Source organism: Kryptolebias marmoratus, linkage group LG24, assembly GCF_001649575.2.
Source record: "Kryptolebias marmoratus isolate JLee-2015 linkage group LG24, ASM164957v2, whole genome shotgun sequence".
Lineage (NCBI taxonomy): Eukaryota > Metazoa > Chordata > Actinopteri > Cyprinodontiformes > Rivulidae > Kryptolebias > Kryptolebias marmoratus.
Window position 1 is genome coordinate 17,157,607 of NC_051453.1, and position 25,540 is coordinate 17,183,146.

Genomic DNA, 25,540 nt, shown 5'->3' on the forward strand with positions numbered 1-25,540 from the left:
TTAAAGTAATTTATTAAAGCTAGACGTTGCCTGCAAGTTATCTTTAATAAAAAAAATGTCGTGTCGCTTTTATTTTTCTTTCATTGGTCGATGTTCAAATACTATTTTTAGAACTCGGAAGACGAAAAACAACGCTATCAGCTTTGACCCGGAAGTAGTTTCACCATCGTCAACAAGTTTTCTTTACTTAGACTGTCTTCGTGTAGTACTTCATTTACAAACGTGCCTTATTATTATTATACACTATTTGTTTTGAATTTTTAATTAACGACACCTAATAAGATGATTAAATGGCGGATACTGTGAATCCGGGGAATGAAGGCGATCTTCAGACTCAGGTAAGCTTTTAAAAATAAACTTTGCTCTGACATTTTGTTTTCATTTTTTTTTTTTTTTACACGTGAGATGCGTTTCAGTCCCTGTTTGCTGTAGTATTTGGAAGTGGCCTGCAGAGAGCGTGTAAGTTAATGGGCACAGCAGGCAGCTTTGAAGCACAGTGTTAAATGAAGGAGCAGAAAGTTAGGTTTCTGAGTTTATTCATTCCTGTCAAGCTTGGTGCTCATGATTAGGGCTGCAGCCTGTATGGCAAGACGATTTATCATTTAATAGTTAAGCTGTTCAAAGCAGGTATCCATTTAATTCTTTCTGTTCCAAAAGATCTTTTCAGCTATCCAAAATACCATTCATCTTCTCCACATAAAGCATTGCAGATTTTTTTAAACGTCATTCTTTCTTGAACAAATTACGTCACTTTTCTCATTTGTGTGTGGGACTTTCAGCACCACATATCCACAACATTCTTCCTATTCAAACAGATCAATGTGGATATCTGAACTAAAATTCTTACCAAGAGAAAGTGACATTTCAGATACCTACAAATACCCATGAAAGATTATGTGACTGCATTGGAAGGATTACAATATCAGATCCACTGGATAACTGTGTCAGTAGGGTATGACGCCCCGCAAGCCCTGATAAAGTCATAAAGTCAAAGTCATATAGCTGTTGTATTGGTCCATAGCAGTTGCAACTGCCCCCCTCAGCAGGGTTGCCACAGCGAGCAAACTCGCACGAGAGATTGGCAAATTGGGTTTTGTTTTTTTTTAACATCAGATGCCTTTCCTGACACAGCCTGGGCTCAAACCTGCTGCCTCAGGATTGTGAGACCATGCCACTAACCACTGATCTACTGCGGCCTCATTTAATCTACTTTTGACATAAAATAAGCAAACGTAAAACAGCTTTTTTAAATTATTATTGCTTACTTTTATCTGCTTGATTTTAGACCTGGATGTTGACATCACTCGTGCTGCCACCACTTGGGCTCTCTGGTGCCAGTTTTAAATCAGCCAGCTCTTTGTAAAACTGAATCATTTACATACTCATTGCTGGTCTGGTCTGGTCTGCACGTGGACCAAATTATGACCAAATTGGACCATTCCATCTGGTTGGTTCTTGTCTGAGAGTGTGTTTATTATGTACTTAGGCTTTATTTAAGAAATAAAAAAAAGAATAACTCAAAAAGCAAGAGTCATTCACTCATTTGTAGTAAAGTGAAATGAATATATTCCTTTTTTTTGTTTTGTTTTTTTTACACTTTGTGTTTTTACAAATAAAATATGATATTTCAAAGCCCGGTTGTTTGTCCATTTTCTGTAATCACTTTGTCCATAATAAATATGAAAAACTTTTATAATTTATGGTTTTGCTTTGTTGTCTTTTTCTTCTCATTTAGATTGAAGAGGTGGAGGCTTTGTCTTCCATCTACGGCGATGAATGGTGCGTGATAGATGAAGCGTCCAGAATATTTTGCATCAAAATATCCAACGACATCGAGGAGCCAAAACTGACAGCATGTTTGCAGGTGCAGGGGAAAAAAAAAATCAATCTCAAGTGCCCATCCTTTCAGTTTGTTGGAAAGCACTTTATCATTTTTTTGTCCCCTCATTGATCAGATAATTCTCCCACCTGATTATCCAAGCGCAGCTCCACCCATCTATCAGATCAAGTAAGTTTATTTGCCTTTCAGATTTAATATTGGGGGGGTCCGCTGATTTGAAAGAACAGCATCCCACTCAGAAACCCACTCTTCGTCCCACTCAATAACCCTGTGTTTGTTCTCGGCTTTTGTAGTGCGGCGTGGTTGCGAGGCTCCGAGAGGGCAAAATTGGCAAACAGCCTGGAAGACATCTATGTGTGAGTGCTTTTCATAATTTCTGACTTCGCGAGGAGATGCCGCGGGGAGATATTAGCCACAACAAAAGCTTTCATTATTCTTTCCACAGTGCGGTGTCGCCGCAGAGTGTGTGACTCACTGAGCTCCCGCCCTCACATGCGGCTATTTAATTTTCAACAGGGAGCACGCCGGGGAGAGCCTCCTCTACCTGTGGGTGGAAAAAATCCGAGACTTTCTTGTGGAGAAGTCCTGCAGCTCAGAAGCAGGTGAGGTGCGGGAAAAAACGAAATTCAGGCTCGAGGCCACACTTGCAGGAGCAGCTCACTTGAAATGATGCTCATCTTTCTACTCCTCATTTTCATTGCATTCATTAGTTTCAGTAGATGGTTTTCTCAAGGTCCACCAGGTGCAAAGAGTTCAGAGCCCCTCTAACGTCTTTATACTTTGCTTCCAAGGAGCCAGCCTTTCATGCAATCTTTAATTTTTTTTTTCTTTGAACTTTGGCTGCTTTTTCACTCATCTGTCCAGTTCTTGCACCCGACCAGCTTGTTGTGCAGTCTGCCTTTGAATAAAAGGAGGAAAGTGGAGGGCAACAGAAAAAGTGCTTGCAGCAGATGAACAGTAGATCTAACACAGGACCTGAGAGATGCATCATCCTTCAGCTGATCATTTATTGTAGGCCAAGTTTTCAGATGATAGCTCTTTGGGAGTCACCTTGTTTGCTAAATTCTTAGATTCAACTAAATTAAACTGGAACACACCTCTATAGAAGCAGGGGTCTTGTCAGTTTGCTGCTTTGGAGCATACAGACTGTGTTACCACAATTCCAAAGAGGAAAGACATCGGCAATGACCTCAGAAAAACAACTGCTGCCTATCAATCTGAGAAGGGTTGAAGGTAATTCTCAAACAATTTGGAGTCCATCTTTTTACGCGGAGAAAGTCTATTCACAAGTGGGAAACATTTAAGACAGCCGCCGGTCTTCCCAAGAGCTGACATCCCAGCAAATTCACCCCAAGGTCAGACTGGGCAATGTGTCACCCTCAATGCTGGTTCATTCTTTAAGTTTAGGATCCTTTTTATGCTTAAGTGATGATCGGTTAAGTGGCCTAAAAAACAAGGATATTCCTCTAAAACTGGTAATGTGCTGGTCTGACAATGAAAGAAACAGCAGCTTAAGAGAGAATTTCAGAAAGCCTGGAGAAGTATCATTCAGACCTCTTTAAAAGATTACAAAATGTCTGGCTTATTAAAAGCAGTGCATATACGTAAGCATAACTAAGCATTGTACACAGTTTGTTTAAATAATATATAAAGCTTAATGTCGTAAAATGTTCTAGTGATTATTTAGCAAGTAATAATTTCTGCAGGATCTGTTATTATCATTATGGCTGCTGCCATTAAAGGCAGGCAAGCATGTAATTGCCTGTGTCTGTGTGCGGATTGTGTGCTTGTTTGCCTGTCTGTCCGTTCGCAAAATATCACATGAACCACAAGATGGACTTTATTGAAACTTTCTCAAAATAATTACTGGATGCACAGCTACAGCTGATTAACTTTCGGGGTCAATCCAATCCATGATTCCTGTAAGGAATGCTAGGCCTTTTGATTCCTATTATTACATTAATTATTAACCAAAGAGTCAATCCTATTAACAGATGATGGCAGTGATTTGTCGTCGATTTGGCTGTGCTCAGCATGTTGCAGGTTGATGGGTCAAATCTGCCCTCTCTAGTTCAGATATTGAGATGTCTTTTGTTAAGTTTCAGTCATCCATCCATTTTCTTTATCCATTTTTCTCTTTTCAGGGTCGCGGGGCAGCTGGTGCCTGTCTCCAGCGGTTTTGGTCAAGATGTTGAATCTGAATTGCTGTGTGGGTGTATGAATGAACATGGGTGTTTTGTGTATAATATAAAAGCACTATAGGAATCTGTGTGGGACGTTGGCTGTGAAGTGTTGGAAAAGTGCTATATAAATGCCACCTATTTACCTTTTAAAACAAGCCAGAAAGAGCAGCAGAATTGTTTGCTGTATGCATATTTCCTGCTCTCCTGACAAAAGACAACAAAATAACAGTCATTATGTCACAACTGGATCAAAACAATGTATATGCCACTCCAATTTCCTGGTGAATTGACCTCCTGGCCTGTTTCCCGCAAACAGCTTGACAGTTACTCCCATTACCTGCCAGACATGCCAGTCAGGCTGCTCACACCTCCAAAAATATCCATCTTTTAGGTCTAATATCTGCTTATCTGTGCCGGGATTTTTAAAAGAACAGCCAGCACGTTGATCTGAAGGATCGACAAGAGCTTTTGGCATGGTAATGATTGTTTTTCTCACATTTCATTTGAGAAATTGGTGCTTATTTTTGCTGCTTTCCATTAAAGTTGTGAATTTAACATCCAGCTCCTAGCGACTCCCACTGATGTTGCACTTGAAGGCATTCCCACACTTACTAGAAATTTGAAAATAAATCTAAAACTGCGCCGGTATGCCCAATTACAGTTGCCGCATTTGTCCGGGTTTCCTCAAAGTCCCAGGCCTGCACTTTCTGACAGCTTAGAGTACACGCTGTGATCCACATCCTGGCCATTAGAAAGCCCGTCGTTTCTGGGCTGTTGAAATGATTACCGTGGATCAAATTAAAGCCAACGCCAGAGTGCCAGAAACCTCATCTAAATTCATCTGCCATCCACGTTCTGCTGAGATGCTCCTCCGTCAGCTGCGCAACTGTTCGCTGTGATCTGACGCTGCGATAAGATGAGCACAAAAGGCTTTAAAAAAAATACTTCAGTGTGAGTGACTGCACTGAATTAAGATCAATATCTTTATAATGCCTCCTGTTACCTTGGTAGACTCTTGAAGAGTTAAAAAAAAAAAGTTTTACTCAATTACAAATTTTCAAAATGTCGTGATGCATCAGGTGTTATTTGTGTCTGAGGGTGGGACGGCGTCTCCTCTGCCTCACTGCTTCACTATCCGTCAAGGCGCTCTCAAAGAAGATTGTCTCTCTCTCTTTTTTTTTTTTTTTTCTTTTTTTAGCAACGGGCCTAAAAAAATATTAACCGTCCTCGCCATCGTAGTGTGCCGCAAGTCCCCTCTCTGCGATTCATGTGGTAATAAGTGTAACTGGTCACGGCACTTCAGCCACCCGGAGTGGGACTGACGGCTTGTTCGTTCAAGGACAGCCACGTGGCGGGAGAGAGGAAGGAAAGGTGATAAGGCTGAAGATGCACATTTCACAGAGAAAAAAAGGAAATGAAAAAGGGAGAAGGCAATGGCGTTTGGGGGGGGGGGGCAAAAAAGTGAGGAGAAAGAAAAAAGGGTTTGAGTGAATGAGACCACACCGAAGTGAAAAGGATCTGAGAAACCCATTACGAAACCAAATATTTGTTCACCTAAATGTGAAAGCCACTTACTTTTAATGGACTTTGACAGCATGTGTGATTCTAATGAGTTGCGCGTGTATACACGCTCGCACGGGATAAAAAGTGTAAGAAATACTCAGGTTTGCATTATTAAAGCCAGCATAAAAGATCTCCATTCCGGCTTTGTCATTTCCTGTGTTTCTTGTGGTCAAATAAGCTCTAGCAGCTTTGATTTTAAAAGAAAGAAGAAAAAAAGACTTGTGAATATGAAGGCATATGTTGGTGTTTTCTGTTTATTTTTTTTTTTTTCAAATCCTAATAATGGTTTCATTTATCCTATTATGTATGCAAAACTGAACACAACCTTCTCTGACCTCCGCTGTTGTCAAGTGCAAAGTTTTGTGGTTGTTTTTGTCTGTTTGTTTTAGTTCTCTTGAAAGGTACACGCTTTTTATGATAATGTCTTTGCATCTCTTCTCTGTGCCCTTGATTGTCTTCCAAAAAACCATTCATAATATGTCAGGGAGCCACATTTTTGCTCGTGTCTAATTGACTCATGAACAGTGATGTTTCTATGTTTTAAAGTCCTAAAAAAAATACATTCTGCGATAAATAAAGTTTATATTTGGATCATGCTTTAGTTTTCACCAGCTGGTCAAAGGCTAAAAGCTTCTGATAATCTTGAAAGTAAGTAGAGTTTATTGTTGGTTTTGTTTTTCTGTTGCAAGCATGATTAAACACTTTTCATTCCTTGGAGGAATGCATGTCGCTTTTTAGACTGAGATCGTCTTATTAGGGAAGTGATGGAGCTCTAGCAGCTTTGGTCAACTCTTGTAAATGATGAGCGTAGTCTCATTCGATACTGCGTTACTGAATGTATTGAGGATGAGAATCAGCTGCTACCACAATTTGAATTTCGGCTCAAAATTGGTAAATTTTACTAAATTATAGCCACTTTTTGTGTTCACTAAGGTCTATTAGCTGTGTCGGCCAGCTTAAATTGGATTAGCTCCGAGAAGTTAATCAGTTGTAGATGAACATCCAATGATTATTTTATAAATGCTTCAATTAAAATCTGTCCAGTGGCTCATCAAACATTTTGCTAACAGTTTATTTTTTTTTAAATGTTGTGCAATGTGTAGCTCTTGACGTATGCTCTGCAGAGAACGCAGTATAGACATTTGCAGGCAGCAGTTCTTGGATTGAACAAAAATGCCATTTATCTTACAATGCTGCCTTGCTTTTCTTCTCGCCTGCTTCAGTGGATCCGCCAGGCAAAGTGAACATGACAGCCGAGGAGGAAATGGAGGATGATGAAGACGCACCTGATTTCATCGCTCTCAGAGGGAGCACAGAGAAAGCGCCTCTGTTCCTGGATCTGGCAAACGGTACAGCTCGTTATAATCTGCCCCTGCTTCAATTGTCTTTCTTTTTGCCTCATAAAGTCATGTCTTATTAGGTGTAACATTGTGATCTTGTAGATGAAGAGATCCCGCCAATCAAACATGGAAATACTGTCACAGACAGACGCAGCACCTTCCAGGCTCATTTGGCGCCTGTGGTTACTCCCAGACAGGTACAACATGGAAAATGTTTGGTTGTTCGAACTCTCCTGTATAGTGCGCGCAGAAAAGCTCTAATTTCTGAATTAAAACTCAACAGTGACCCGTTTGTTTAACCACAAATAAGACTGCCTGACGGTGATTGATAAGAGTTTTAGGAGAAATGACTTTATGAGCGCTGCGTAGAGGGGAAGGATAAGGAGGATATCAATCGGCAAATTTATGCGGCAGCTTGAAAAAAGCCAAATATCCCTGCTCCTTTCTGCATGCTAATCTCACACTCTGGCTCGTCTTAAAAGCTTCCACCTGCCGCGAAGTGATATTTGCACAAAAAAATATTTACAAATGCAGCTGTCCTGCAGAGAAAGCTCGAACCGAAATGATGGAGACCTGGGCAGACTAAATATTTTCATCTGCTGCTCTTTAAGATGTTATCAAGAAAAATAACAGTGCTTTCAGCAAAATCAAAATGGTGCTTTATGTAGTTTTAAGCCTTTTATTGCAGTCTTAATGAACTGTTTATACACAGCACTAAAGCCCCAAATCTCAAGTATTAGATAAAAGAAGTACCTTTTTTCTCAGTTCCATTCATTTCAGTTCTATTGAAACTAGTTCATAATAGTCTTCCAGGGACACTCGACATACAGAGAAAAGCCAGCCACTTGGCTTTGTTTCGCTTTGTTTTGTGACTGTTGCATCGATTGAACAAACTCCTTTTTATCACAAAAACAGGCCGAACCAGTCTCTAAGAGGGCAGAGTCTGCCTCGAACGGTTGAAGTAAAGACACACAAAAAAAGAGGGAACAAAAAAAAAAAAGGATGACGGGAGAAAAAGCAGCAGTTTAATTAAATACTATGTGTGGACTTATAACAGCTGATAAAGGAACATGTAGTTCTGGAGCTTGTTAAAATGAACCTCTCCTAAACGACTCAAAGAGACTCTTTTCACTGTCTTTGAAAGTAATGAATGCCACTGGTCATAAATCTCCACCTTTAGTTTTTCTGGTTAATTGTGACTAACATACATAGAATAATTTTAGCAGTTCTTTGTCTGCGTACTACATTATTCAAAGCAGTAGTCCTGAGGTTAAAGCTAACTTGCCAAATTATGTCGCAGTTGTCAAACACATATCAGTTTTATTGACTTAAAGGTCAGCCCTGAGAAATATAAATGATGTAACACCCAAAATGACCATGCTCCAGCTGCTGTTGTGCTCACTGATGACAAGTTGATACCGCATTTTGTTATATTTTGTGCTTACAAGCGTCGTAACGTCTATCTATGTGGGACAGCCATGTTGGATTTTACAGGTCAGGGTTGGAGGTTTTATTTTGTGACTTTGCAAGTCAGAAATCTTACTTTAAAATATGTTGTAGTTGATTTTTAATTTTTTTTTTTGTCTGGAAACATTGAAACGTCACTTTCTGTGAGAAAACAAAGTATCGTAAGAGATGCGTGGTGCGATATTGACTGACAGGTAAAACAACACTGAGCGCACTAATCAAAGATGTGAATAAAATGCATCAGAGACAAGTGTCAAACAAAAATGCACTCTATTTACCTTACCCATTTTCGTAAAGATATCAGTGCCGTTTTAAGAAACTCGTGGGTCATAGTGTACTTTAAGGATGATCGGTTGTGTCATCTAAAGTCTGATATATTACAAAGAAAGAATCAATGTTTATTTGCGAACCATGCGTTGCATTCAAAATGAGATTCCATCCTCGAAATCTCAGTTTTATTTATGGGAGAAGTAATTAGGCCTTCTAAATACTTGACTAATGCTGACTAATCCGCATTAGTCAGCAGCGTCAGACAACATACTGACCTCAGAACTTGTCATTCATGCAGCATAATATTTATTTTAACATGCTGCTGGAGTTCAGTTTTCAAGAACATCAGCTGCTGGTTTTAGTCTGTTGCATTATACCTCAGTTAAAGCTGTGCATATGGCACCATCTGTATGCCTGCAGTCCTTATGGTCTATGTTTTTTCTTTTTTTTTTTTTGTTGCAGGTTAAAACGGTTCTGGAGAAACTTTATGAAAACAAGAAGATTGCCAGTGCCACCCATAATATTTACGCCTACAGGTTGGTGATATGTAATATACATAAACAATAGGCACAGAAAGGTGAAATGAAACTGAGCTGCCAGCAGCTCAATCTTTTTATTCGCTTCACATTCATAATGGCCTCTCAAAGTCTGTTTTGGCTGCGTAGGTTATTGAGAGCAGTGATAGTTTCTTCCATAAACGTTACAAGTACTTCCCTGATATTCTCAGCTAGTTTTAACAATGTCTGCAAGTTTTTAGTATATTAAATGCAGCACCATTAAAATATTGGATAATTAGCTTTCTTTCCATCAATTCGGCTTCCTTCACACTGGATGACCACCCCGTTTCGCTCGCCCATTAGAACGCCGCTTATTGTGGCAAATTATTTGGCAATTATGGCACCACTATGATCTTAGTACTTGCCAAACAGATTTTCCTTGTTATTTTTTGTGTCCCTGAGAAGCTGTTCTTTGTCCTTCACCATGCTCTGTGCTGCCCTGGCAAAACTCTCTCGGACTGCGTCAAGATGCAGCCAGAAGATCATGCCAGGCTTGCACAACTCTACTGCCACGGACATCACTTCCATGGCGATATAATGGTCATGGTCATAGCCTATGCATGAGGCTGAAACACTGTGACTACGATTACTCACCTCAGCCTCGCTACAGATGTTTCGTGCGTGCTCAAAATCATTGTGGACCTGTCATATATTGTTACATGTAATGGGGAGCCCCATTCTGGCAGATTTTTTAAATTTTTATTTTTTAGGCCGTAGTGGGGTCGTCATCCAGTGTGAAGGTGGTTTATAGTTGACTGATTTCCCCCAAATCCATCTTGTCAGCCAATCCCTCTCCTATTGACAGCCATGCTGGAAAAAAAACTTCAGAAACTGACACAGCAGTTGCAATAAATTTGAGCTAAGCCAACGTAGACTGCCCAAATATGTTTATTCCTTGTGAATGCAATATAACTACTGAATGTCCCTCTAATGTAGCTGTTGGAACTACTGATGTGAGCACTAACAGAAAGGTTTTGTTGGTTTTTACACAGCAGAAAGCTGTCAGCAAAAACCAGATTTTGATATCGTTCGTGTACAGTCTGTCTGATGTTATCAATCATACGATATTTTCTCTGTCACTGCTGCTCCTGCATGCAGACCGGTGCACCCATGGCAACCATGAAACAACAATGAACTTCTTCCTATCTGCATATATATATACGGTATATACATTTGTTGCGACTCTATAATGCAAAGCAGACTGCTATCTTTGAGTTTGTGTCATGATGTGGTCAACTAGTGGAGATGAAAATGAGTAAAGTAAACCAGTTCAGATCCCTTCAAATTTTCTAAAGGGGAGCATTACTGCAGTGAAAGGTCAATAAAGGACCAGAGAAAATGAAAGCCATTTTTCTGGTTTTTGGCATTTTGTGAATGAATTTTTGTCCCTCAGTATGCGTCTTTCTGTTCCTGTGTGCATGTGTTTTCAGCACGGTCTAATGAGGTCAATGTCGAGCTGCCGAGCCACTGCCTGGGTGGTCATTACTCATGGGGGGGGGATGTTGACATTTAGACTGCGTAACAAACTTTTCCTGCGAAGAGGTTGCCGGGTGTCACAGCGTCATGCTCTGACCGAAATGTCTTGCTGCCCTGCCGCCTAATGCCGAGCTGCCGGCGCTCTGTCTATTGCAGAATCTACCGCGAGGACAAGCACAGCTTCCTGCAGGACTGCGAGGACGACGGCGAGACAGCCGCGGGGGGGAGGCTGCTCCATTTACTGCAGGTTATCATTTCATTGAATAGATGCCCCTTTCAGCTGCATACTAAACTGTGTGTTCTTTGGAGAAAAATCCCCGAAGAGCTGACAAATTATTCACTGCAAACGGCACAAAGCTTTTTGCTTCAGTATTGATATCACATTCACATTGTTAAATCTGCTGGCCGAATTTAGCTTTCTGTGGGCTTTTGCATGTTTAATTGGTGTCTGTTCTGAGCTGCCCTGTTAATTTTCACAGCCTGCATAATTTGGCATCTGCTGTGACTTTTGCTCTGGGATTGTTATCGGTAAGCAGCTCTCCAAAGACCTTCACAATATAAAACCAAATGCTTTGGGTTTTGGCTTTTTATTCTGCCCGTTTGACACATCACATGGCATGTGATGATGCCATTCAATGATATATATACACGCGGTTGTGTACACGAGTTCACAAAGAGTGCATCAATTTTACATTACAAACAGTTTTCTGAGTTTGTTTTTCAACAAAGTAGATCAGGACATTTTTCACATTAGTAGTTATGCCACAGCAGGACAGGGTCCAGGTGTAAATATTATATTTATTAAGAGCTAAATCACATTTAGCTGCTCCAGTTTCAGGTCCTCTGATTTTAGAAAGCATAGCTCTATTCTACAGCTAAAGGGACAAATTGGCATGTTTTGGGTTTGAGGTCAAAAAATAAAAAAAGAGCCCCAAAAACAAAGGAGCCGGTTAGCAACTTTGCATTAAAAAACTTGCGGGTAAAGTTAATCCTGCTACTAATCTATAAAGAGACACAACACACCCACTTTTTAAAAGATGTATGTGTATTAATATACTATTACAAGTTTTACATGGTGGTGTCAGATCCATCCATCAGCTTTCTACATATTGCCGTCTATCCTCGGTCAGGTTGCAGAGGCATCAGAACCAGGAAGAAAACACAGACATTTCTCTTCCCAGAAACACGCTCCTTCTCCTCCTGGGGTTCCTAAGGCATTCCCAGCCAGAGAGACTATATAATACCTCCTGTGGGTTCTGGGTCTACACGGGGGACCCAGGAGCCATCCTAATTAGATGCCAGAACCACCTCAGCTGACTCCTTTCGATGTGAAGGAGCAACAGCTCTACTTTAAGTCCCCCCCCCCTGAATTTTGGAGGGTCTCTCCTTATATCTAAGGCTGAGCCCGGCCACCCTATGGTGGAAGTTGTTTCAGCCGCTTTCATCCGGGATCTCGTTCTTTCGATCACGATCTTTATCTTTGGTGAGGGTTGGAACATAGAACAGTTAATCGAGAGCTTGGCCTTTTGGCTCAGCTCCTTCTTCATCACGTCAGACTGAAACAATGCTTTCATTACTGTTGACAAGGCCTCCATCCGACCATCAAAGCTTCCAGATACTCGAACTACTCTGCTTGAGCAGCCCCTACCTAGAGGGAGCATCCCACCTCTTTGAGATTCATGGCCTTGGATTTAATTAAATACTGTATTTAATTAATTAATCTTTTTGTTTTTTCGATGGATGGAGCAAATGAACAAAAAGACTAAAACGTGTCAATTGTGAACTAAATTCATCTGATTGTGTGACAGCCCTGATGGAAAGGAGATCTAGGCTGCGGACAGGCCAGTTTAGCTCTCTGATTATATGGAGACATGTTCATACAGTATGTATTGGATTGGTCTGGGTAATTAAAAAGTATTTCATTAGAAATATGTTGTTTGTGTAGCACCATGCTTTATGTGTAAGATGGGTAGATTATTCATGAGATTAAAGGTTTCAGTTTGACAAAGAACTTAAAATAGTATCCTCCATCCATCCATTCATCCGTTCATTTTCATTACCCACTTCTTTCCGGGTCATAGGGAGCTGGAGCCTGTCTCCAGCAGTGACTCTGTGAGAGGCGGGGGACACCCTGGACAGGTCTCCAGTCCATCACAGGGACACATAGAGATAAAGACAGATAGAGACAAACAACCATTCATGCTCTCACTCATACCTAGGGACAATTCAAGAGTTACCAATTAACCTAACATTCCAGGAAACTGGAGTACCCGGAGTAAACCCACAGGAGCACAGGGAGAACATGCAAACTTCACTCAGAAAGGCCCCAGGCCGGAAATCAAACCTGTAACCTTCTTGCTGTGAGGCGACAGCTCTAACCAGTGCTCCACGTATCCTGTATTATATATTTTTTGGTTGTATAAGGTGGCTGCACTGTACTTTTGAAGTGTTTTGTAAGAGGTTCCAGCTCATGTCTAGTATGTGAAAGTCGGCAGATTAATGCCACCACCCATCTACTTCTTGTACATTAGGTTGATGTTAAAAGTGTCAAACATGGATTTGTGACAGCAAAACATAGATATGTCAGAATTTCTATAGTCAAACGTAGGTATTTATCAGTTTTGTAGTAGAAAAAATGTAGTTATATACAATTTTTGTGCTTTTATTGTGAACCATCTGAGTTTCTGCTGTCTGATGATGTTCTGGAGTAAGAATGTTATGATGGTGTTAAAAAACCCTGAAGTGCTCCCTTCAGATGTGTTGCTCTCACAAGTTTTTCTAAAAAGAAAGTCTGCTATTGTTAGGAGTTTAAGCACGTTGGCAAACTCTGATGCACTCTTGTTAAGTTGCCATCACCTCTTGTTGATTGGCTGTGAATTGGACTAAAATACACCTATTTACAGCAGACCTGCACCTTGCTATTGGAAGGCTTATTCTTTCTCAGTTCGTACATTTTTTTTTTAGTACATAAAGTATTTTATTGCACAAAGCAGAGCTGCCCGAGGGCCCAGATATCAAAGCAATTCGGTCTTGGTTTTCCTTCTCATGCAGAGAAATCTTTAAATTCTGAATTGTTTGATGATGTTTCATACTAAAGATGATGAAATCACCAGATTTTTTGAAGTTTCACATTTAGGAACATCATTTTTGACACATTGTTCTTTTTTTCCCCCCCATGTATTCTTTCACAGAGTAGTAATTCCTTTTCTCATTTTTACAACCAGAAGACTGAATTTAGCTGGGATTTTATTTTTATACTCAATCATGCCTTGAAATGCTCTCAGAGTATATATTGCCCTTGAATCTTGCTAGCATGATGTTACATCAGCTGCAGAAAAACCCACCTTTTCTGGTCTTCTTGCCCCTGGCCTAAATCTTAAAAAATGCATAAAATTGAAAAATGACTTTTATTTAAGAAAACATGCAAGTGTGTGTGAGAATAGTTTTCAAAACTCCAGCTACGGTCAGAAATCTACGTCCGCTCACCACAGGCACGAATGTCTTATTAATTACAGGTGTTAAATCATTTATTTAAATCTTTCTTGGTGGAATGGTTATGCAGCATAAAACTTTAACGATGATGAAAAACAAGAACTGGGTGCACAAATTATTATTTATTATGGATCAGAAACCAGTTTTGATGGGTTTGGGGTCCCTGTCCTGTTGGAACTCCCCACTGAGGTGGTTGAAAAATTTGGAGCTAGACCTCCTTCATTAATATTTCATCCACTTTGTGCAGTGCACCAGTACCACAGCATTATGGTACCACCACCATGCTTGACCGTTGTTACAGTGTTCTCAGGTTAAAAACTTGAGCTTGACTCCTCTAAACATCTTGTCATTGAGGTCTTGCCTGACCATAAACATTTCCTCCAGAGGAAGGCACTTGGTTTGTCCATCGAGCTTGAAGGTGTTCGTGCGATTCGCTAGTCGTTGGCGATGTAAAACTCACTTCTCTGTGGACTCTCACACTGATGTTTTGATGATTGCCAATTCGAGGAAGGCTTGATTTTGTTTCATCTGAGGGTAACAGTTCGGCTCTTCTTCCATACCGTGGCAAAGCGATGACACGTCTGAATAATTTGTATTTTCTCTACATTCAGTAGTTTGAACTGGGTGTCTTGGAACTTGACGTTGTTTAGATATGGCCTCAAAAGACGTTACTAACTTCTTCCAAGATTTTCACTGAGTTCCCATTGTTCTGAGTATCGAGCAAGCTATTGAGTGCTGTCAAACAAGGTCTTTTTATGCCGGTAAAGCGAAACAACTAACTATAGTCAATCAGGATCACTAATGAGAAATTAAGACGCCTCGCTTTTGTCAAGTTGAGATGTCCTAGAACCTTCAACACCACATTTAGCTGAATATATGGGTGAGTCTGATTGTATAATGTAGACCATGTCTGGATTAGAGAAAATCCACAATAAACTTAAACTTTCCCTCTCAATTCTTGTTTTTTGAATATCATTGAATGTGCATGTGGTATATTCATTCCAACCTGAAAAAATGGTTCAGATAAATCATTTTAAGCCTGAAATTATTAGATCATTCAAGCCAATGACTCTTAAACTTCTGACCACAACATTAAGTTACGCCTTGATGTTAAGCGTTAATAAAGCTTCATCTTACATATAATAAAAATAGATTTATGTAATTATATCTTAATAGATTAATGAAACTTTTAGCATTATGGGGTTTGTTTTTTCTTTTAGATTAGTCTACTTATTTAAAAATAAACTAGTTCTTCTTTAGTGAACTGAAATAGTGTTTACATAATTTTCTTCTACAGCGAACTTTAGCCCCCTAATTTTATTCTGTTATCAATCCTTTTATTTCAGATATCAAAGAGGCACTTGTCACAGGGCTGTGCTGTCAGATGGCACAATGATTCACACACACACACCCACATCACACTAAAATGTGCAATTGTCCTCACACTTTTTGTTTCCCTGTAATTTTGAATGAAAGCCAGTGTGAGGTTTGTGACAAAAACAAAAAAGTTTGCCGTAATAAGAGCTCAGCGGTGACTCGGAGTAGTTCTGTCATACTCATTACCAGCAGGTGCTGCGTCGTGTCAGAGCTTCCCCAGATGAGATCCATGACTCGTGTTAAAGTTCATACTCATTTATAAGGTGACGGCAGCCATCTGTGCCAGTGGGAGCCTGTTACAGATATAAATCCCTGTGAAATAATGCATTGGATTCTTGGTGCAGACATGTCAGAATCTGTGATCGGCTGCACTGAATTCAGATGAATCATGATGCGTTTGAGTGCTCCCTTCCAAAACAGTCAGGCTTTTAAAATATATATTTATTAAATAATCCAGCCAATCTTCCTCTAGTAGTTATAAATGAACTTTTACATAACTTAATAAAAGAAAAAAGCTCCAGAATTGTGTTGGACTATTAAAAACATTACTCTGTACTGTGTACATTGGTATTTGAATGCTTTTATCACAGCTCAGAAATTAGGCTGCAAATGCTGTGTTCAGCATATTGTAAAATAGATGAGTCAAAGAACAATGTAGGATGTTAGAAAAGTCACATACCGATACACCCACACGTCGTGTGGTTTTACAGAGTAATTCAGCATCTTTAAACTCAGTGTTTTGATTTCGCACTCACCTCTGTCATACGCCTGCTTATGAAACACAAGCTCTGAAAACCAGCTGCACTCTTCCTCCTGCCAGCCGCTGAGCAGGTTGCCAAGCAAAGTCAGACACGAGGTAACAAACACTGTGGCGCGTTTTAAGAATCATAAGGACAGGTTGGTGACGGCCAAAAATAAAGCAAAGAGAAGGAGATTATTGTGGTTCTGTATAAAGGGTTTCCCAGACATTTCCTCTTCTGACGCATAAAAAAGCAGCAGGGATTCACGCCCCCTAAATATGTCTGGGTTAAGTGCACAAACATTACTAATCAGCTGAACAAACAAGGATATAATGACAGCACAAACAGCTTGTTTTATTCATTTACGACTACTGTTTTAACAGTTATAGCAAAATGCACTATTAGCAATCATCTTTGATTATAATTTGATTTCTGAAGAACATCTGAAGACCACTTGTTGGTTGGCTTACACCCCAGCTGCCGGATCTGGCCCGTGGGCCTTGAGTTTGACTCAAGTAGTCTAGAGGGACGCTGATGCTTCCTAAAGCATTTACTAAATAAGCTTTATGTAGTGATACGTCCATTTTGTTGAACTGCCTCCAATGCACTAAAAATCACATATTGCAGGTATATGTTTTGGGCATAAAATCTTTATTTCTTCAATCAATTATTAAACCATTTAGGTTTTTCTAATATATGTTGTAGGGAGTACGTCGGCCACATTCCATCTACAAATTTACAAAACAAGGGTTGGAGGTATGAAGTATTTAAGGTATAGAGAATGGCATTTTAAAGTTTGCTTTTTAATAAAAGTGTTGATGATTCATCTCGGACTTGCAACAGCCAAAATGTTGGTCTCCAGTAAAGTAGAGCTTCTCTCAAGACTGAACAAAAAAAAAAACCACCAGCTGACCTAATGGTTAATGATGGATGGTGCCCACCCAGTCAAGAAACTGGACCTGATTACAAGGAGCTGACAAAATGTTTTAATTATTGTTTCTATTTCTCTTACAAGACAAGACAAACATGCAGAACCTCATTTTCCCCTTGAATGTGCTAATCAGAAAATGTCTTGAAACACATGATTGTCCAGTCAGCTTTCAGGTATCAGAAAGCTTCACCTGTTTGTCCAAATATAGTCATTTCTGGTAAAAAAGAAACTAACAAAAAAACACAATCTAGCAATAGTCTAATAAGTCAGATCTTCTAAAGTGGGGTTCTGTGGAGTGCTAATAAACAATGAATATTTTACCTGTTCTAGATAGCTCTTTGAAAAGCCTCTGTTTGGAGAAATAGAGTTCCACAGAAACCTACTTTAAAGGTTAGGAACTATTGCTCTAACTTGAAGCTTTTGAAGCAACCATTCACAAAAAAGTGGCTCTATATATGATTTATTTACAGCCTGACTTTGTCAAATGCATAAAGCTTGACTATCTTGCCAGTTTCTGTGGCTGACCTGTCTGCTGTAACCGGACTGATAATATCAGGTCTTCTCGCTCATCTTTAGCGACACACTGATTAATCTTCTACTTGTCACCCTCTCAAGCAACTGAGCCATTTACATGAAGAGCTCTCTCCCTAAGCTTGTTTTCTACAGTCTCATTCCCTCCTTTGAATCTTTCCACCCGTTTCCTCATTTAGATTTGTGCCTCCTGCCAGTGAATGTGGAAGTGTTCAGTAATGAATAAAGATGGATCTGATTCAGGCAAGCACGCTTTCAGCCACATGCGAATGGGTCCCCTGAAGTCACAGATTGCACTTTTTGTTTGTGTGTGTTGCAGAGCTGAGCCAAAATTTCCTCTTTGTATTAGGGGAAAATTCAGACTGGCATTTTGGAAAATGCGCTTGTTTGCTATTCAGAGGGCAACATTGTTGCAGCCCATTATGTCAGCAGTGTTCCCTGATGGCAGTGTCCTCTTTCAGCAAGATAATACGTCTTGCCAGTTTGAGGAAAATCGTTCAGGAACAGTTGCTCTTAAGGAACAAGGCGGAAAGTGGTGCTGATACCATAGAACACTCTCTGAGGTCTTATGGTGTTCATGTCTCAACAAGTTAGATACACACTCCTTGACCAAAAACAAAAAAAAAGTTAAGCACCCAGAACGAATGTTCTGATTTCGATGTATTTTTGACCCACGTGCAGACCAGTGATGGGAATGTAAGTGATTTGATTTGCAGGAAGATAGAACGGACACCACAAGGCATAGGTGGTGTCATCATGAATAGAGTGATAGTGTTGCCATGCAGTTGCCAAAGTGTCTGACAATCAGTCAAAACGGTGAGTGAAGGTCAGCAGACAATGTGGGTTTGCATGAGGCGGGGTGGTTGCATCATGAAGCTGTCTGGCATGTGGAGCATTCAGATGTTTCTAGGCCTGATATGGAGCCGGTGGGTACATGAGGGCACCCACACATGTCGAGAAGGATCCGATCGGCCAAGGCAGACCACACCAAGGGAGGATTGTTGTAGTGTGCATCGAGCATAGAGAACCTTATGGCATCTGGGATTGATATCCAGACATAGATACTGGGCTCTTTACAACACCCTCAACATGTCTCATATGGTGTCAGCCAGATTACAGGTCTGCTGCCTCTTTCGTGGGCTGCCATAAATACCAGAGCAGAGACAGCTGCATTTGGAGTGTTGTTGTAACTGGGAAGCGTGGTCTGATGATGGAGGTGTTATATCGTGTCGAGCGATAAATCTGCGTTACCACGATTGACCGTCGTGTCCGAACGGCAGGAAAGGATCAATCCCGCCAATGTTCTGGAGAGACACACCGACCCTACTCCTCACATCCTGGTGTGGGGAGCCTTATAGGGTATGACTTCAGGTTACCTCTGGTCGTGATTTGTGGAATCCTGGTGACAAAGTGCTACGTCGGTGACATCCATGGGGTGTGTGTGTCATACAGTATACAATATGGTTTTACAGCTTGTGACAGGTTGGTGTATGTGTTTTTGTAACAGTATTTGCATTTTTGTAATTTTACAAATGAAAACCTTTTGATTTATTTTATTTCTTTCTTATTTAAAAGAAATATTTATCCTGCCTTGTGTAAAACCCACAAAGGTGAGTGTGATTTATGACAGCAGAGCAGGGAAACTCCCCTTAAATTAGTCACTGTCAGACCGGCAGCTTAAGATTGGCCGTCGAGACGGAAACATTTTATTACAACCTATCCGCTTTAACACATCTACTGTGAAATATTCAGCCTCCAGGGAAAGGTGATGTGTCAGTTTAGCATATTTGTCCCCTGTTCAGCTCTCCAAATTCACACTTATTTCACATGTTTTTCTCCAACCGCAGATTCTGGACGTGCGTAACGTGATGGTGGTCGTGTCTCGGTGGTACGGAGGGATTTTGTTGGGTCCTGACCGCTTTAAACACATTAACAACTGCGCCAGAAACATCCTGGTGGAGGAGGGGTGCACTGCCTCCACGGTGAGACACATATCTGCATCACGCACTGTCATATCTGGTGCAAATCAGACTTTAATTTCGATTACAGTAGAATAAATATAGCTTTTCTTTTTCTAATTTAGCCTTTTTGCCTGTTGCAAAGCAGAACATTGTACTGTCAGACAGTACTTCAAAAACTTTCGGAGGGTTTGCCACAGGAAAAATTGAATCACTGCCATATTTCAGATGTTGGTATGGTGTCATCTTTCCAGCTGTTTTTAAATCAGTCATGCCTGAAAATAGCTCTGTATCGCTTTGAAGTCAGTCCTATATTTTGTAAAGTTATTTCACAGATAACATGATTGATTGTTGACTGGCAGCCAAACCAGCTCTTAAAAAGTCCCCTTTTTCAGAACCCCTTTATCTCATTGTTGAAATGAGGGCTCGTCTTCAATCCCGCCCCGACAGCCGAAGGTTTCGTCACCTTTGGATACCAAACCCAAACTCCGAGACAACTTTCTTCACTCTCGCTGGCTCTGGGGTGGGAACTTAAAATCTGTGCAGAATAACTTGTTTCCAGGTCATGGACTGCTCTATAAATTATTATAAGAGAATGTTTTTATCCAATACAAATCCTGATTAAAGCTAGCCCTTGTCACCAAAAGCCCATCTAACACTGTCTAAAGAGGTCAACGGAGCAGTTCAATTATCCAGATTCACATCTTGATAAAAGAAGCAAAAAGCATTAAGGACACTTTCTGAATGAGACGCTGATGGAATAACAATTTTTTTCTGTATGTGTGAGCAGATGAATATTGCAAAACGTAGCCAAGCTACAATGAAACTGAAGGTGAATAATAACAACGCAATCACACATTTTGATTGATAACTTTGTCGTGGCTTTGCTTAAGTAGATTTGGTTCAGTTTCTGGCTGGAAGAAAAATATGTTTTTGATCTTTATGATAATTAAGAACAGCAGCTATTCTGGCAAGACAGGCGACTAAACCTATTTTTCTTACAGGGTCATAGATAATCACCCAACACTAATAATCTCTAAATGGCATTTAGCTGCACAGATCACTTAAGGTGGAGTCTGGATGTTCTGTCAGATAGTTATCAGTAGTTAGTATCTTTAATTTGGAGGACAGTAACATTGAGGGATTTTGTCCTGCAGTTAGCCAAATTTTCAAAGGTCCATGTTTATTTTTGCTAACACGATGAGTCTATAAAAGTGCTGGCTGACAATGCTGATTTTCATCTCATCTAAGATGAGGCTGATTAGATTGTGCTTTTAGTTTTTGGTAGCATTTAGTCCCCAGCAGTACTTAAAAGGGATTTAATGATGGCATTAGTGGAAAATGTTGCATGATTATTTAAGTGATTAGAAATGATCCTACAGAGAAACATAAATCTAATTTAAATTGCAATCTTTACAGTGGATGTGGAGAAGTGTCACCGCTTCCCCTTGCTAATGGTTACACAAAATTAAACGCTCAATTTCTGCAATATGTGGTCGTTTTTGATACTTTCGTGCTTTTAATTGATGGCAAAAGCTTACGGGAGAGACAAAGTGGAGGAAACGCCATGAACACACGTTTCTGCAATCTAACCCCATCAGCTCCTAGTCCAGTAGTTGTCAAGATTTATCAATTTGGAGCAACGTATAGTAGCTGGGAGAATACTAGTTACAGAGAAAGAATCAATGCTGCCCACTGAGAGTTTTGGTATAGCAAGAAATCTATAAAAAGAGAGAAATCGGGGCACAGATCTACCCTTTGAGCTACACCAATTAAGTCTCTAAAGAGATGTTGATGGAAAACCCATTACCAGTGTTTCGTCTTCACTCTCTCATTGCCGGAGACGGTGAGAACAGCTTTGGCAAAAGGTGGGATTCAAAATTGGATAAAATGTCTTTTGCACCTGGATGGGATCTTGGAGGAAAATTAAACTAAAGGAAAACAAGCGGAACCGCCATGTCTTACAGCTGAGGAGCGAAAGGTCGCTGCGAGCTGTTTTGCAGGATTTGAGAGCGACTTAAAAACAGTAAGAAGGCTACTTCCTGTTCGCCAAAACCCAGAGGGCACCCAATGCTAAATTGGTTTAGCAAAAGGAAGGGGTCGAAACTGTTTGCGAGTTATGACAGAGCACTTAAATCCTAAAGACTTGCACTTTTTTGGTTTAGAAAATATTCGTCTCCTTGCCGTAAGTAACAGAGCTTTCCGACATCCACATGTTGGCAGCCTGGTTTGTCAGCGAAATAGCTAGCGGGGGATGTTTGATAAGAGTACTCAGGAATGCGGTGTTTGGTTTGATGTAATTATTGGAATACATTAGAACAGTATGGTGCATGTCAATCAGTACATTGTAATTTGTACATTTGCACACACAGCGGGACGTTAGGCAAAAGAGTCTGTCATGAGCTATAAAGCAGCACTCAAATATTTTTCAAGAGGGGGGGGGAAGAAAAAAAAAGCTTTGGCACCATTTAATGGAGCACTAAGACAAAATAATCATTAGTCTGTTCATTCTCTAATCCTTTCCTCTTATTTCACAGGATGAAGCCACTAAATCAGGCGCAAAGACCAAAAGGAACAAAAGCAAGAAGACTAAATGAGCTTCAAAAGAAGAAAGATAATTTTAGTTAAACTTGTGTCTGCGCTGTTTAATTAATTGAAAAGCTTCTTTTTTAGGCAGTTTAGATGCATCACTTATCTCCTGCAGTCAAAAATCATGTATTGGATAATTTCTTGAACTCTTTTGTCTGCTGTTTGTTTGTGAAGCCTTCTGTGAAATGCAAAAACGGCTGAATTAAAGCAAACTTTGTCATTAAGAGCATGTGGCGTTTCTTTCCACCCCGACAGCCTTACATTAGGATTATTGATCCGTGACTTCAAAACAAAAACGTTTGCACTCTCGTTCTGCACACAGAGTCCCTCGCCCGTGCAGCTGATAATTCATCTACCGGCCAGATCTTCGAGCTTGAACCAAATTTACCCACGATTCGGCCGCCGCTCTCTGGAAAACGCGCCCGCACACATCAGTGCTCGACGAAATGAAGTTCACAGGATTTCAGGCGCACGAACACGCTCGCATTATTCGCATGTCCAATTTCCCCAAAGCGCTTGACGTCCACTTGAAGCCTGCTAAATGTTCAACTTTTTTTTTTTTTTTTTTTTTTTTTCCTGCCATAAAATTCAAAATTACTGCTGTTCAGAAATTATATCAAGGAAATTATTCTTTTCCAGGAGTCCACGTGTAAGAATGAGTTGTTTTTTTTTTTTTTTTTTTTTTCCCAGTTGCCTTTTCCCTCGAAACGATTGCCTCACATTTGGTTCCTTCGGGGTTTCTGCTCACCTCCTGTTCGCCTCAGCTCTCCGTTTTGGTGACGCTCCGTTCCAGCCGAGCCTCAGCCTGCATATAAAGCAGTGCCGAGCAGCTTTCTGAGAAACACCTGGGGTTTCATTTTACAGTTGGGCGTCCACTGAAATGACCCAACAACTACAATCCAACACTTTAATCTGTGCTCAGCATTCTGGGGATTTTTTTTTTTTTAATGTAGACATTTCATTTACAGTGCCTATAAAATGTATACACTCTGAAGAAGGGTTTTTAATTTATTTTTTTGCGGAAAAAAATGCCACTTTATGTCGACCACAACTGATTTATAAAAGCATAAAACATCCAAGGGGGTGAATACTTTTTATAGACACTGTATGTGACAGATAGCAGCCACAGATTTTTTATTATCTGGTAAAATAATAGCAGCTAATTCAGTTAGCAGATATTTTGTTTTCCCTTATGAGCTGTCATCACACTGAAGCCAATCATTTCAGCCCCTGATCATAATCTTTTTGGCTCGTAAGGAGCTCATATTCTGGGCTGAAGAGAATAATTAGCCGTCTTATGGTGACAACTTTCCCCCGTACACTTCCGGCTGCTGATTGGGGTGAGACTTATTGGGAGATCTTTGACATCCTGGAGAAGTGCTAGGTTTCCTTCTGCAGCAGAACTGTCACACTTTGGGAGGACATGTACAGTAAGTTCTTAAAACATAAAGCGTACAAGTATGGAGGACCATTGTGCCCAACATTTAAAACCTTTAAATAAAAAGTTAAAGGCCTAGCATTCCTTAAAGAAATGCATATCATCAACTTCCTTTCATGCCAGAGTTTTAAATCCTATCAAGAGTTACAGCTAATTTGGTCATATTGTAAATGATATTATGCACAATCTGGTTTTATTTTTAGATGTAGGGAAATGTGTTAGCGCTAAGAATATACTGTATATTGGGGATAACTATCTGCTATTACCACACCACTTTTAGCTCAAAATTTGACAATCTGACTAAGTTATAGCTATTTTTATGTTGACTAACACTGATTAGCTGTTAATCCAAATGAATTAATCCAAAGCTCCAAATGTTAATAAGTAGATGTATATCCAATGATTATTTTCTGAGAGTTTTGCTAAAATCTGCGCACTGGTTCATGAGATGTTTTGCTAACAGACACCTGTGTTTAAGCTAGATGTGTGCAATGTGTAGCACTCAAAGTATTTATTGGAGATAAAGCTCAGCTACTTTCACACCAAATTTTAGCTCAGTATCTTTAAAAGTAACTGAATTACAGGCATTTTTGTGTCTCCTAATGTCAGTTGGCTGTAGCAGCCATCTTGAATTAGGCTGACTCCGAAAGTTAATCAGCTGCAGATGTACACCCAGTGATTGTTTTCTGAAAGTTTTATTGAAATTTGTTCAGTGGTTCATGAGGTATTTTGTTAATAGACAGACAAAATTGACTGTAATCGTTAAAGGAAAAGTTTTAAGAACAGATCTTGGGCCATCAGTTTGTGCTCAGCGTATATATTAGACACGGCTCTCAGCTAATGCCACACCAAATTTTAGCTCAATATCTGTAAAACTGGCTGCGATAAAGCTGTTTTTGTGTTTGCTAAAGTCGCTTAGTCGTGGGGACCTTCTTAAATCAAGTTGACTCCAAAAGATAATCAGCTGTAGATGTACATCCAATGATTACTTTCTAAGAGTTTCATTAAAATCTGTTCACTTGTTCATTAGGTACTTTGTTAACGGTAGAGACACGGGCAAAATCATCATTGCCCTTTCGCCTTCAGTAGCGGGCAATAGCAACTAAAACAAATCCTCACAAGTACAACGCACAGAGAAAAATAAAAGGAGTTGATTATTAAAACTGTTATTATTGTTATTGTTGTTATTATTCTGACATGTTATTCTGTCATTTTCATATCAGTTTTAAGTTTTTGGAAGTGAATTTTAATTTTAATGGACTTTTTTTTTTCTCTTCAAAAGTCCGAGTTTATATCACGGTCTTGATCTCCCTCATTAAACGTGTTCTTTTATTTCACTAATGATTTATGACAGCGGGGTAAGTAGGAGCACCTTACATTAACGTGGAACCTGAAAACCTTGTCACTGTTGAACCAGAACGCTTCCTGTAAAATGTCCCCCTCTTGCAGAGAGGCACAGTGTGCGACAATCCTTTACTTTTTAGTGTTTGTCGCCTCTTAAACGTGCCGATGAACCAGTGATTCAGGATGAATTTGCTAAACTTTGTCAAATAAGATTAAATAGGATAAGATGGATTTTGTGGAGTTGTCTACCCCATTTCAGTTCTCAGGTTTTACACATCAGGACAGAATACAAAATGATCTGGTTTTTACCAGGTTCTAAAATTATTCAAATATAACCTCGAGTGAACAAAAACACAGCAGTGTCTTTGTTTACTAAGCAAAACTGAAGCCAAAATTGAAAAGCTGTGTGTGAAAAAACTAAATACACACTTGCTGCTTCTCTCA

General features: G+C 39.9%; 1 protein-coding gene across 1 annotated transcript; it reads left to right on the top strand.

The window, feature by feature from the left end:
- The first annotated feature begins 163 nt into the window (after positions 1-163).
- Positions 164-22,540, top strand: impact (impact RWD domain protein). The gene is made up of 11 exons (XM_017428728.2): positions 164-338; positions 1,736-1,864; positions 1,956-2,008; positions 2,134-2,196; positions 2,357-2,442; positions 6,810-6,935; positions 7,029-7,123; positions 9,126-9,199; positions 10,853-10,943; positions 19,615-19,749; positions 22,263-22,540. The coding sequence occupies exons 1-11, from the start codon at positions 291-293 to the stop codon at positions 22,320-22,322; spliced, it is 960 nt and encodes a 319-aa protein (XP_017284217.1). The 5' UTR covers positions 164-290; the 3' UTR covers positions 22,323-22,540.
- The last annotated feature ends 3,000 nt before the right edge of the window (positions 22,541-25,540 follow it).

What these genes read in the sequence shown, in the direction of transcription:
- impact (XM_017428728.2), top strand. Translation starts at nt 291, where the DNA reads ATGGCGGATACTGTGAATCCGGGGAATGAAGGCGATCTTCAGACTCAG. An exon ending in AACTGACAGCATGTTTGCAG is followed by an intron (nt 1,865 to 1,955) that starts GTGCAGGGGAAA and finishes CTCATTGATCAG; the next exon opens with ATAATTCTCCCACCTGATTA. An exon ending in GTTCCTGGATCTGGCAAACG is followed by an intron (nt 6,936 to 7,028) that starts GTACAGCTCGTT and finishes GTGATCTTGTAG; the next exon opens with ATGAAGAGATCCCGCCAATC.